Consider the following 14477-nt stretch of genomic DNA (forward strand, 5'->3'; position numbering starts at 1 on the left):
CATTCAGCCACTCCACAACAGTTTTGTCTCCTCCTGCTGTCTCACAGAAGTGCTGTCCCTTGCACTGGCTGTGGCCAAATTGGTTTTCTTTTAGGCTTGCCACATATCCTTCAGGGGATAGCAACAGGAAAGCAACCTCCTTTCCTGACAGGTTCATGACCAGCCTTTTGTCATCTGTGGACCTGGTCAGGCTTTTTACAAGGGTGGAAGTAGCAGCAACTCTAACATTAGGGGGGTTGGTTTTTGGTTTGCTTAGCTGTCCTCCGGGCCCACGTTGCTTCTGAATGGAGCTGGCTTCAGGTTCTTGTCTACAGAGGGACACAGGTAGAGGGTTAATAAACACATTACACACATGGGAATTTAAGGAAACTCACTTTTTGGGGGGGGGGCACCGCCTGTTCAGAACTGGGGGCCAACATGGATGGCTGAATTTCAGGTGTGTGTGGGGGGTGTAACAACCTTCCGGTTTGAGCTGGTATCGGCTTCTTGTCTACAGAGGGACAAACTGGCATTAGTCTTATTAAACACACCAAATGTTGATTATATTTACATGTTGTTTGAACAAAAGCATATTTTTTTCTTTTAACTTAAGTTGTATTGTTGAAGATGAACTAATTTTAAATATAAGAACTCACCTTCGGAGAACTGCCTGTTTTAGAACTGCAGGCCACCATGGACGGCTACATTTCAGGTGTAGAGGTGGGTCTTTGTATTTTCCAACAAGCCACTGTGCTCTCCTCTTTCCCTCATCTGCCTTTTTATTCTATCACACCCCAGCTGGGGCCTTTGGGCCTTAACTGCTGATCCTTTTTCCAAATATAGTGTTGGACAGCACGCATTCTTGTCCCAGTCAAAGTGTTAAGCTGCCTTATCCAGCCTATGTAGCTGTCGATAACAAAATATTCAGATGCATAAAAAGTTGTTCATATAAAAATGACCTTCTTTGTTTACGTTCTGTGGAGTTATAGACTGCATTGGTCACAGTCCCAAAGCCAGTCCTCTCTAAAGCTATATCCAGTAGTAGATCTTAGGAAATTGGGACTATCCTGAACTTCAGCCCCCTACGATCTTTGATTGGTTGCTGCACACCATCACTTGTTGATCTCCCTGCTATCACCTCAAGTCTGAGTAGAAACAAACAAATTAGATTAAAAGAAACATCACGTTAATGAGAAATACACTCATGGCTTTGTGTGAAGAGTTAGTGAGATTAGAACAAGGTGCAGCATGTACCACTTCATACTCTCTTCCCCCTTCATGGTTGAGTTTTTGGAGCTTCCCTGCAGGACTTGGTTCTGGAACCTCTCGGGGTAGGAGATAGCCACCATGTCTCTCTCTGGAAGATCTTCCCAGCAGCCTCACCAGACTCTTGTTCAGGTATTCACCAACCCCATCAATTCCTATGTACTCCTGGAAATAGAGTAATGGGGAAGGGTTGGATTAATAGTTATGAATGGAAAGAAACTTAAGCAATCTGAGCTGTTTAGGATGTAGAACACCTACTACTCATTCAAGGATTCCTCTTTTATTTTTACTATTTTCTACATTGTACATTTCTACATCAACTATGAAATAATACATGGAATCATGTATTAACCAAAAAAGTGTTAAACAAATCAAAAAATATTTGAGGTTCTGCAAATAACCACCCTTTGCCTTGACAGCTTTGCACACTCTTGGCATTCTCTCAACCAACTTCACCTGGAATGCTTTTCCAACAGTCTCGAAGGAGTTCCCACATATGCTGAGCACTTGTTGGCTGCTTTTCCTTCACTCTGTAGCCTTCCTGAGTGGTAGGAGACTCATCGAGGCCTTGCAAGGAGATTGTGGGGTTATCCAGCTCTCTCAGGTTGTCCCGTCTGGGACATCTGGGCCCTTACTGAGGTTTGACTCCAGCTTCTGGTTGCCATCTGTCTGAGAGAACAGATCTCAACCCCAATGAGTTCCCCTTAAACAGAGACAGCAAAAAAAGAGACCCATTTCAACAATGTGGATCCACATGCACAGCGCAAAACAGGCAGGTTGGTCACGTCCTTGCTCTTGTTGGTCTAGAGGCTGACACCAGGGGGGTCCTGAATGTAGACCAGCTGTCGTCTCTGGGTCTGCCAGATGGCCTGCATCATGTCACGGTCCAGGAGCCACTCCGATGAGACGCTCGGTGTGTGTGGCGACGACAGTGCTAACTGTGCCACCAGAGACTCTGGGTTCGCGCCCAGGCTCTGTTGCAGCCGGCCGCGACGGGGAGGTCTGTGGGGCGACGCACAATTGGCTTAGCGTCGTCTGGGTTAGGGAGGGCTTGGCCGGTAGGGATATCCTTGTCTCATCGCGCACCAGCGACTCCTGTGGTAGGCCAGGCGCAGTGTTCCTCCGACTGGCTTCCGGGTTGGATGCGCACAGTGTTAAGGAGCAGTGCGGCTTGGTTGGGTTGTGTATCGGAGGATGCATGACTTTCAACCTTCGTCTCTCCCGACCCTGTACGGGAGTTGTTGATGAGACAAGATAAGTAGCTACTAAACAATTGGATACCACAAAATTGGGGAGACAACAGTAAAAATTCAACAACAACAAAAAAAATATATATACACTGCTCAAAAAAATAAAGGGAATACTAAAATGACACATCCTAGATTCTTATTAAATACTTTTTTCTTTACATAGTTGAATGTGCTGACAACAAAATCGCACAAAGATTATCAATGGAAATCAAATTCACCATCAACCCATGGTCTGGATTTGGAGTCACACTCAAAATGAAAGTGGAAAACCACACAACATGCTGATCCAACTTTGTTGTAATGTCCTTAAAACAAGTCAAAATGAGGCTCCGTAGTGTGTATGACCTCCCTACAACGCCTGGGCATGCTCCTGATGAGGTGACGGATGGTCTCCTGAGGGATCTCCTCCCAGACCTGGACTTGGTGGATGGAGCGAGACATGATGTCCCAGATGTGCTCAATTGGATTCAGGTCTGTGGAATGGGCGGGCCAGTCCATAGCATCAATGCCTTCCTCTTGCAGGAACTGCTGACACACTCCAGCCACATGAGGTCTTGCATTAGGAGGAACCCAGGGCCAACCGCACCAGCATATGGTCTCACAAGGGGTCTGAGGATCTCATCTCGGTACCTAATGGCAGTCAGGCTACCTCTGGCGAGCACATGGAGGGCTGCGGCCCCCCCAAAGAAATGCCACCCCACACCATGACTGACCCATCGCCAAACCGGTCATGCTGGAGGATGTTGCAGGCAGCAGAACGTTCTCCACGGCATCTCCAGACTCTATCACGTCTGTCACATGTGCTCAGTGTGAACCTGCTTTCATCTGTGAAAAGCACAGAGCGCCAGTGGCGAATTTGCCAATCTTGGTGTTCTCTGGCAAATGCCAAACGTCCTGCACAGTGTTGGGCTGTAGAGCACAACCCCCACCTGTGGACGTCGGGCCCTCGTACCACCCTCATGGAGTCTGTTTCTGACCGTTTGAGCAGACACATGCACATTTGTGGCCTGCAGGAGGTCATTTTGCAGGGCTCTGGCAGTGCTCCTCCTTGCACAAAGGCGGAGGTAGCGGTCCTGCTGCTGGGTTGTTGCCCTCCTACAGCCTCCTCCACATCTCCTGATGTACTGGCCTGTCTCCTAGTAACTCCTCCATGCTCTGGACACTACGCTGACAGACACAGCAAACCTTCTTTCCACAGCTCGCATTGATGTGCCATCCTGGATGAGCTGCACTACCTGAGCCACTTGTGTGGGTTGTAGACACCGTCTCATGCTACCACTAGAGTGAAACCACCACCAGCATTCAAAAGTGACCAAAACCTCAGCCAGGAAGCATAGGAACTGAGAAGTGGTCTGTGGTTATCACCTGCAGAACCACTCCTTTATTGGGGTTGTCTTGCTAATTTAATTGCCTATAAATTCCACCTGTTGTCTATTCCATTTGCACAACAGCATGTGAAATTTGTCAATCAGTGTTGCTTCCTAAGTGGACAGTTTGATTTCACAGAAGTGTGATTCACTTGGAGTTACACTATTGTTTAAGTGTTCCCATTATTTTCTTCAATATGATCTTCCTTTTCTTTTTCCTCTAAGTTATTCTGTGCCTCTATGGTACAGTTAGTCCTTCAATGGACTTGTTTCATAGATGAGTATTGAATTGCATGGCCGCTAAAGGCACATAGAAAAGTGTCCCTTAACATAGGTACAGCAGATCCCCATATGCATGTCGGGAAAAGTAAGTTATAAATTCTTCTGTCCTAGTTATAAAACAAGTTATCCTCCAGTAGGCTTTGATTTAAATTTCCAATATCCTCACCCACGTGGAAATTCTGTAAGAGTAATATATATATATATGCCAATTATGTGATGATAGGGGACAGAATGTGGTCGGATCAACATTTTTTTTGGGTGCCAGTAATCAAGCCTCCACCATGTACTATATCTCACTAGGTCAGTGTCACAAATTACTATTGTGGGTGGAATCAGGCGCAGAGAACAGGTTTCAGTTATTTGTCAGTTTATTCTCATTGTTTGCTGTTTGTTTTAGGCACAAAGATATCAGATGTACGGTGATTTGATTTGACGTGGGTGGAATCAGGCGCCTTATTTGTCTTTATGAAGAGGGAACGCAAAGAGGGAACACCCTGCTACAACTAAACTCTCCGTGAAGTGAAAAAGGTATGGACTGTAGGTGCAAGTAAGAATGACAACAGGCAGAATGTGGTACCGTTTACAAGGACTTTATTCCTTCACAAGGTAATATGGGGAAAAGGGGCTGGACGGAACCAAAGCAAAGAAAGTACATCTCAAAGCCCCCCTCTCCTATCTTACCTGCCTACCCACTACTTACCTAATTTAGCACCACCTGGTGCCCTAACCAAAATACAGGGGGTGGTCCGCCCAGGTCTTACCTAGTGTGCCTAGACAGCGAATATGCTACGGATATATGTATGCCCGCGGGCCTCTTGCCTAAGCACTCCCAAGGTGCCTTTCCCTTCTCCCCTGGGAACAAATGAAACAGAATATTAAACAATTTCAAACAAACTAAGAAACAAAGGACATCAAATAAGCTCTATCTGAGCAACAAACTCACAAAACATATCAACTCTCAGCAATGAACTCCCAGCAAAATCACTATCAAAATCACTAGCAAAATCTCTCTAGCAAATCTACTTCCAGCAAAATTCTCCCTCCTGAACAGAACACTGGCTTTTATATAGCTTCTGAAGGAATGGGTAATTGGAGACAGCTGTGTCTTGACGAGGGGGCGGGGTCAGCTCTCCAATTAGCCATGGAGTCGACCAATCAGCTGCTTGAGGGATTTCAGGAAGCCATTTCCTGAAATAAACACATGCAAACATACAAACTACAACACATAAACTGGGGAACGTAACAGACGGTCACACCAACACACAGGGCGAATAAAATACCCAGCCCAGGACCAATAGTCCGGAGAATAAAACACACAAAAAAACACCATTTATAAACAGGATAACAAAAACAATCCCGCACAAAACAAGGGCGGGCCAACCTACTATATATAAGGACGCTAATTAAACAAAAATACACACGGGTGAAACTAATAAGACAAAACCAACAGACAAACGAAAAAGGGATCGGTAGTGGCTAGTAGGACGGTGACGACGACCACCGAGCACCGCCCGAACAGGCAGGGGAGCCAACTTCATCTACCTTGATGATCTGTTTGGACAATTTGGATCAGAAATACTGTTAAATAATTTTGCCCGTGGGAGAAATATATTTTGCCCCCTCCAGTCCTATTTCCACAAAACTTCATCAAATTGTTGAATGAGTTTCCTGGAAACAATAGATATTATATTCCTTCTCTTTCAGCCAGGTAAATACTGATCGTCTTTTCTTATCTACTAAGCCATTACAATTAGAACTGGCTATACTTATTTCACCACTTACCATAATGCAGTGCTTCTCAATTATTTTTAGTTAGGCCCCCCCTAGGAAGAAGTAAACATTTTGCTTCCCCCAACTCTCCGCCCGACTGTAAATAGTATAATTTGTCTAAAATTGTTATAAGCACACCTCTGCATCCTTATTAACAAAGAAAAAAAAGAAATTTACAACAAAGAATAACTTTGTTTTTTAGTCTAACAGAAAAGACGTAAAGTCCATCGCCTGAAAAAAAATAAATAAATAAACATCCTTATTTAAACATTTTTTTGACCATTTGATACTGAAAAATAAAATCAATAAATTCAAATTGATCAGCAACATTAACTCAGGAGCACGATATATGAAACGCTTTGACCTATCGTGCTGATTTTTAAAAAATCAAATCAAAATGAGAAAGTCAGGATTAATGGCTACAATGAGCACGTTTTGCAGAGCACAGCTTTTCGAAGCATGATACTGCAACTCTCAGCTCCTGCTCAATGTTTAGCTGGGACCTGTACTTGGTCTTCAGTGCAGCAACAGCAGAGAAGCCAGTCTCACAAAGATAAGATGTTGCAAAAGGAAGAAGAATGCCCATGGCCCTCTGCCCTAAGAGTGGATACTGCCTCTCTACACTCAGTGTCTGTGATTAGATCCTCAGTCTCAATGTGGAGTCAGACGTCATATCAATGAACTGGTCCTCCTCTGCAGAGCTGAAACCAGTTAGAGCTGGTGCATTGAAAGGATCTCACCCAGTCATATTGGGAACTGTTTTCAGGGAAGTACTTTTAAAGAATCCCATCAGTGATGAAATATGTTCCTTAATATATGGAATCATAGTCAGTAGTGTCTTGTCTGTGACCTGAGGGAAGTGTTTATCTTCCCCTTGAAGCTGTAGATTTAGTTCATTTAGCTTTCCAAATATGTCACTCGGGTAGGCCAGTTTTGCCAGGAAGTTCATCACTAAATTTCTGCGAGGTCATACTTGTGCTCTGAAAACATTCTTATCTGCTCTTTGAGATCAAAAACTCGGGACAAGACGTTTCCTCGTGACAGCCACCTTGCTTCACTGTGAAACAGTTTGATATTCAGCTTCCATCTCTTCCTCATGTCAAAACGTACATAAGCGATAAACAAACGGTCTTTGTTGCTGTCAGTTGCTTCACCGAACTGTAAGGCAAAACGTTTGTCTTTGAGTTTATCTACCAGCTGTTCTTTAAGATCGTTAGCAATGTCATTTATACGCCTGGCGACAGTGTCATTGGACAGAGGGATAGTTTTATTTTTGCAGCACTTGTGTCATCCAGCAGGACAGAGACCAGGTCTAATGCTGCAGGCAGCATCAGCTCCTCTGCTATGGAGTTTTTTTTTTTGCATTGAGCAATTTGGTACGCCACATTATGATGCTAAGAGTGCTCGCTGGTTTACTGAAGTAGCATTCACAAAGCGGAACGATAGTTGGCAATATTCGGCACGTTTTCACTGAAAAAAACTCAAGCGGCTTATCAGCGGGATTGGGGTGTAATGTCTTTAACGCCTTCATATATTTGGCTTCAAGCTGTCCGCTGCCAACAATTTTAGACAAGGTAAACATACCGGTCTTTCCTCGTCTCCCACCGTAGTCACAGTGAAGCCAAGCACTACATACGCTTCGTCAGATTTCCTCGTCTTAGCTTTCGGGAGACTTACGTTTGTCTCATTATCTCCACCTTTTTTCATCCCTGTTAAATATTTGTCCATGGTGACTCATCTGCACTTCATATTTCCTGTGTAAAAAAAAGCATGTTCCCCTTGGGTCATACGCGCCCCCCCCACCACACTATTTGAGAAGGACTGCCATAATGAGGCAAGTTTTATCCTATTTATCAAAATACATGTTTGTAAACGTACCATGATATTTGCATTGCTACTAAGTAAACCTCCAATTAGTCCCGACTAGTCCACCCGCTAAAGCCCTCATCCCAATGCCCAGCAGATCACCCCCGACCCCCCGCCGGATCCCATAGCCCTGGAGAGACCGGGACCCATCCTTCAAAGAGAGCACACAGTGCCACCCATACAACAGAAGCATATCAACCGCCCAATGCATTTCCATCGCCCTTACCTCGATTTGTATTTTATATATATATATATATAAAAGTCCTGTATCTTATTTTCCATAATTAGCTATTCATATTTTTACCTCTCACCAGTCTCTCCATCCTGGATTCTCGGATGGCTAGCTGGGAGATGGGGGGGGACTGTCCACAGCGCTTAGCCATTTCCTTATGGAGGTTGAAGGAATTCACCACAGCAATGTCGATGAAATGATAGAAAAATGTCTTGTACCATTTTAATTGTCTTGTGGAGAAAATTGTAATAACCTATCAGCGTGTCAGACAGGTCCACACCTCCCATGCCCTAGTTGTAATCCTTTATGGCTGCAGGAATGGGGACATTTTTGATCGTAGGCACTTGACCAATGTCAGTCTTGAAGGTTGTTGGTCTGTTTAAAATGGCTATCCCCATCTGATGTAGCATCTTTTTTTTTTTTTTAAAGAGTCCTACCAGAGACATGTCATCCGCGTACTTAAAAAGGCTCACATTGTTTCCTCTGATTTTCATCTCGTTAGTGTAGATAGAGAACAACAACAGTGAAAGCACACACCCCTGGGGTGCCCCTGTGTTCAGGGCCAGTTAATCAGAGGGCCCCGTTCATGAGGACCCTCTGGGCGTTCCAGTAATCGTTTCAGCCGTGTGCATTTGTATTGAAAGCTGAGCTAAAATCAATACATTTTAAATGTGTGCATATGATTTTGCATGTTGAAGGTAACTAGCCACCATGTTCACCAAGGTCAGTGTAGCATCCTCAGTCTCCCTCTGTGCCTTACAAGCAAACTGTAACTGCTATGGAAAGGGTAAGGTGCTTACTAACAACTCTTTCCATGCATTTGGCAAAAAGGGGTGTGAGGGCCAAAGGTCAAAAGTGATTTGACCACTTACATCTTAGGCACCGGTACAATGGTCGACACCTTTCAGGATTTTGGCACTGTACAGGTGCTCAGCAGGAGTTGAAACAGTCGTGTGTGTGTGTGAACGCCTTTGAGCTGGTCGGTTGACAAGCATGAGGCCACCTCGTTCTCTTATCTGGACATACTCTCACATTTGTTTACATTCGTCTTTAAAATCAACAGTAAGAACAGTCTGAACCATAAGAACAGTCTGCCATATTATTGTTTTCTCTTCCCATGCTTGTCTTGGATTGCCTGTATAGAACCTCTGCTCCACTTCATCCTTTCTATACAGTGGCTTGTGAAAGTAGTCACCCCGCTTGTTATTTTTCCTATTTTGTTGCCTTTAAACCTGGAATTAAAATGGGTTTGTAATCATTTGATTTCCACAACATGTCTACCACTTTGAAGATGAAAAACTTATTGTGAAACAAATAAGAAACAAAAACAGAGGTCAGTGTAGCATAACTATTCACCCCCCCCCCCAAGTCAATACTTTGTAGAGCGACCCTTTGCTGCAGGTCTCTAAGCTTGGCACATCTAGCCACTGGGAGTTTTACCCATTCAAGGCAAACATGCTCCAGCTCCTTCAAGTTGGATGGGTTCCGCTATCTAAGTCATACCCCAGATTCTCAATTGGATTGAGGTCTGGGCTTTGACTAGGCCCTTCCAAGACACAAATGTTTCCCCTTAAACCAGTCGAGTGTTCCATTACATTAAATCCAAATAAAAATCACAGGTTGTAATGCAACAAAATAGGAAAAAATGCCAAGGGGGGTGAATACTTTTGCAAGGGACTGTATTTAAAAAAAAACCTGAATTCATCTCCTTTCATTGAGGCTGACGGGTGACGTCTTCCCTGCCTCCGTAATCTGTTCCTGATACCAGCTCTTGAGCCGGAACGGAACAATATAACAAACGGGAGTAGTGAATAGACATGAAACACAAACTGAATCAATACCGCAGCAGCAAACATGGTACAGGTTTTATAACATTGTTCTTCCAAGCTAGACAGACTTACACTACTGTTCAAAAGTTTGGGGTCACTTAGAAATGTTTTGTCCATTTTTTAAAATAACATCAAATTAATCAGAAAGTGTTAATGTTGTAAATGACTATTGTAGCTGGACATGGTAGATTTATAAATAAATGGAATATCTACATTTATCAGCAACCATCACTCCTGTGTTACAATGGCATGTTAGCTAATCCAAATGTATCATTTTAAAAGGCTAATTGATCATTAGAAGGCCCTATTGCAATGTATGTTAGCACAGCTGAAAACTGTTGTGCTGATTTTAAAGAAGCAATAAAACTGGCCTTCTTTAGACTAGTTGAGAAACTGAAGATCTCGTACAACGCTATGCACTACTCCCTACACAGAACAGCACAAACTGGCTCTAACCAGAATAGAAAGAGTGGGAGTCCCCGGTGCACAACTGAGCAAGAGGACAAGTACATTAGTGTCTAGTTTGATAAACCGACACCTCACAAGTCTTCAACTGCCAGCTTCATTAAATAATACCTGCAAAGCTGTCAAGGCAAAGGGGTGGCTACTTTGAAGAATCTGTTTAACACTTTTTTGGTTACTATATGATTCCATAGTTTTAATATCTTCCATTAAAAAAACCATCATAGGTATGTCCAAACTTTTGACTGGTACTGTTCATTTGAATTGATCGCACTGAATTCCGAACCTCGAGGTTTTGCAGTATTGCTGGCTTTATTGTCGAGCTGCTAAGTAACTACTTGATTGGTGAATGTCAACTGCTGGCTTATAGATTATGAATCGGGGCCTTATATCACATTTCAGGTGTGACCCCAGATGTAGACAGTGTGGAAGAAACATTTCTAAGGCAGGCAGGGGTCAATAATCCAGTGAGGTGGGGCTAGGTACAGAACGGCAGGCAGGGTCAGGGCAGGGCAGGCAGAACGGTCAAAAATAGGAAGGAGCAGGGGAACAAACGTTGGTAGGTTTTACAAACAAAACAAACAGGCAACACCGGTATAAATACACAGGGGATAATAGGCGACACCTTGAGGGGGGGTGGAGACAAGCGCAACTTATGAAAACCAGCATTGTGGCCCAGATTTGAGAAATGATCAATTGAGCCTGAGCTGAGGTTTCTAAAACACATTTGACTTTTCATTAACATGTTAACCTATTTTCAGCTCAAAAAGGCAACCTCAGCTAATGTGTTTTAATACTAAAATACTAATTTGCCTCCATCCATAACCTGTGGAGCCCGACGACATGGTGACCCTGTGCTTCAGACCCCTGAACAACAGTCAAGAAAAATAAAACACAAAGTCAACCAAGATATGGATGAAGAGCTGCTTGCGTTTGTCAGGAAGCCAATCCCTTCTGCTGCTACCTTGAAGGATGAGGCATGTGTGCACAGCCTTGTGCCAGAGCTGAAGTAAATAGGAAGAAACGAGGGACGTCTGAAAGTGCAACTACTATTTATTGTAAACTATCAAGAAAAGGCGCTAACATTGAACCAATGATATTACTTTGGGGGAGGGACAGAGTTTGTTTTGATATTTCAACCAACTTGTCCTGATCGTGTCTGGTGTGGATGGCCAAAAATCGCCATGCGGACGCAAGCGCGTGCCGAGTGTAGTCAGCATGTTGTGTTAACACTGTGGTTTTGGCGTGCGCTCATGAAAATGTCACTGGACTTTAGCAAGACAACCTATGAAGCATCTTTATTTGCTCTGCACTGGACCAAGATCCAATGAACTTGAGTGAAAGTCCTTGAACCAAAGTTAATGTTTGATCTGCATGTACATATATACCTATTAGCATTGTGTCTAACTGTGTCCAGTGTTGAGATGGAGATGAGTGGCCTCCTGAGTGTTCTGCTGGTCACATCAGCAGCCTTGCTGTTTATAGCTAACGGACAGACCAACTATGATATGCTGAGGGAGGTTGACAAGAAACATGTTGACCTGGCTATAAGATATGCAAATAAGAATAGTGCGTTTATGAAATACAATCAAAAAGAGCACCTCAATTTTTTACAAGTTATTGGACAATCTGAGGTAAGATTTAAATTGTTTTTTTCATGTATGATTCACTGTTTATCATAAAAATGATAAATGGCTCCTTCCATCTTTCTGTCTACAGATCAAAGCTCGGGAATTTAAAATCAACTTGTTGTTGAAAGCAACAGACTGCCCTAAGGCCAGTAGTGATAGTGAACATAAACATCACCCTGAATGTAGCTTTAAATCCAGAAGGGTGAGTAGTTCAGATCCTCATGTGTCTTATATCGCTTGGTAACATGCCATAGCTGTGTGTCTTAAATATCCACATATTATTTGAAATAGTTTTCTTTGTAAAGGATACATTCAACTCCATGCTCTGGTTTAGAGCAGTGCTTCATGGCAGTAGTAAGGATCCTGACCATGTACGTGATTAGAGTTGTAGCCCTCTGTGATCATTTCTGATTTGTAGATAGTAAAGCTGAAGCACAAGAGGAGTAGATTTCAGTTAAAATATTGAATTTACCTCGACTCTGGACTATGAAGGAGGTCAGTACAAGCTCACCCATGTCCAAATGCAGGAATTCAGTGTTTATTGTTTAGGGCTCCCATGTGGCGCAGCGGTGTCACTACAGTCCCTGGTTTGAATCCAGGTTGTATCACATCCAGCGGTGATTGGGAGACCCATAGGGCGGCACACAATTGGCCCAGCATTGTCCGGGTTTGGCCGTCATTGTAAATAAGAATTTGTTCCAACTGACTTGCCTAGGTAAATAAAAGGTTAAATGTAAAAATAACAACGAAAAACAAATTAAATCAACCACGTCTATACATTTTTACTTAATGTGCTTTCTGTCTCTGCAGCCTTATATAAACTGTGTGGTTTGCAGCAAAGACTTCCATGACAGCACTGACCCCTACATTGACTGTGTTCTCCAAAAAGATGTGAAGAAGGTAATACGCTTCAAAACATGTCGTACACAAAAAAAGACTTCTACTTTAAAAATGTTCAATTCTAATTTCATAAACATTTTTCTCCTAACAAAAATCATTATTTTCAGCAAGATAACATCCGATATGACAAGTGTTCATCTCTTCAACGTGGAGAGCGTACAACTTTATCCTTACGTGCCGAAGAAGAAGACCTTCAGACTGGATGCCTTGGCTGTTTCTGATCACTAATGAAAGAACGTGTACTGATGGTCAGAGGCCGTCCTTATAAAGCACTTCTGTCTTTGGATTTATAATGTAGCCTTTTTGGGAGTTTCGGTTGGAATTTTCAAAACAATGCAATTGTCTCACTCTTTCCAATTTTGAATCCCTTATATTATCGTATTCCACATAGATAAATATTCTTAAACATACCCTTCTTTGCTGATTCTCCACATATATTTATATAAAAATTGAGAACAGTCTGCTACTTAAGATTCACATGGATTACCCCACAACTTATTTCAATGTTGTACGTTTACGAAATAATATTACTGTTGAAAGTAAAGCTTACTCTAATTTAACCAGTATGAGGGGTGAAATAAGGATGTTATTGGATTCTTTTTTTCCAAATATTTGTTTTACAATTTTGGGAAGAAAATTGCCTGTATGTCTGCATATGTCTTGCAGTGTAAAATGATTGCAGCTCTGTTTCTACTTCTCTCAGGGCAGCCAGGTCTGCCTGTGACCGCAGATCACTACTAGGTTTTTATAGGTAACATAATGAACTTAGGATCTGGTCCCTATGGCCAGGCTGTGTTCACTGAGTCTGCACATTGTCAATTCAGTATTTTCCTTAGTCACTGTGAACATATGTCTGTAGACCAAACAGCATTAAAGTTTGCTTTGGGAGGTTAACAACCTTCTGGTTGGAGCTGGTATCGGGTTCATGTCTACAGAAGGACAAAACAGGCATTAGTTTCTTATTGAACACACCACACTTTGTTGCTATATTTAATTATGAATGCATTCATTTTTTTGGGGGGTAATTGTTTTTCTTTCAAGTTGTATTGTTTAAGATTAACAAGAGAACTGCAGGCCACCATGGACGGCTACATTTCAGGTGTAGAGGTGGGTCTTTGTATTTTCCAACAAGCCACTGTGCTCTCCTCTTTCCCTCATCTGCCTTTTTATTCTATCACACCCCAGCTGGGGCCTTTGGGCCTTAACTGCTGATCCTTTTTCCAAATATAGTGTTGGACAGCACGCATTCTTGTCCCAGTCAAGGTGTTAAGCTGCCTTATCCAGCCTATGTAGCTGTGAAAACCAAAATTAAAGAATTAGCCGATATATATATATATACACACACACACATACACATACATAGTGGATAACAAATATTCAGGTACGTAAAAAGTTGTTAATATAAAAATAAATTTTCAAACAAGTTAACTTTGTTTACATTCTGTGGAGTTAGAGTGCATTGGTCAGAGTCTCAAAGCCAGCCCTCTGTAAAGCTCTATCCAGTAGTAGATCTTAGGAAACTGGGACTATCCCGAACTTCAATAAGTGAAGGTGTGCAGCAACCAATCAGAGATTAGGGGGGTGGGGGGGGTTGACTCCCTGCTGTCACCTCTCGTATCAATAGTTACTGGAGTTGTAATTCT

General features: G+C 42.8%; 1 protein-coding gene across 2 annotated transcripts; it reads left to right on the forward strand.

The window, feature by feature from the left end:
• Positions 1-11698: 11698 nt before the first annotated feature.
• On the forward strand, positions 11699-13744 carry LOC118394381 (uncharacterized). Of its 2 annotated transcripts, none has more exons than XM_035787547.2 (4): positions 11699-11937; positions 12023-12136; positions 12745-12834; positions 12946-13744. In XM_035787547.2, exons 1-4 carry the CDS (start codon positions 11728-11730, stop codon positions 13060-13062), a joined length of 531 nt encoding a protein of 176 aa, XP_035643440.1. In that variant the 5' UTR covers positions 11699-11727; the 3' UTR covers positions 13063-13744. The 2 variants fall into 2 exon arrangements, with proteins under 2 accessions (XP_035643440.1, XP_035643441.1); XM_035787548.2 differs by having other exon boundaries at positions 11700-11937; positions 12942-13744.
• The last annotated feature ends 733 nt before the right edge of the window (positions 13745-14477 follow it).

Source organism: Oncorhynchus keta, chromosome 15 (genome assembly GCF_023373465.1).
Source record: "Oncorhynchus keta strain PuntledgeMale-10-30-2019 chromosome 15, Oket_V2, whole genome shotgun sequence".
NCBI lineage: Eukaryota > Metazoa > Chordata > Actinopteri > Salmoniformes > Salmonidae > Oncorhynchus > Oncorhynchus keta.

Excerpts from the sequence above, each read along its gene's own strand:
- LOC118394381 (XM_035787547.2), top strand. The coding sequence starts at position 11,728 with ATGGAGATGAGTGGCCTCCTGAGTGTTCTGCTGGTCACATCAGCAGCC. Across the intron at positions 11,938-12,022 it reads AAGTTATTGGACAATCTGAG|ATCAAAGCTCGGGAATTTAA; the intron begins GTAAGATTTAAA and ends TTCTGTCTACAG. Across the intron at positions 12,137-12,744 it reads GTAGCTTTAAATCCAGAAGG|CCTTATATAAACTGTGTGGT; the intron begins GTGAGTAGTTCA and ends CTGTCTCTGCAG.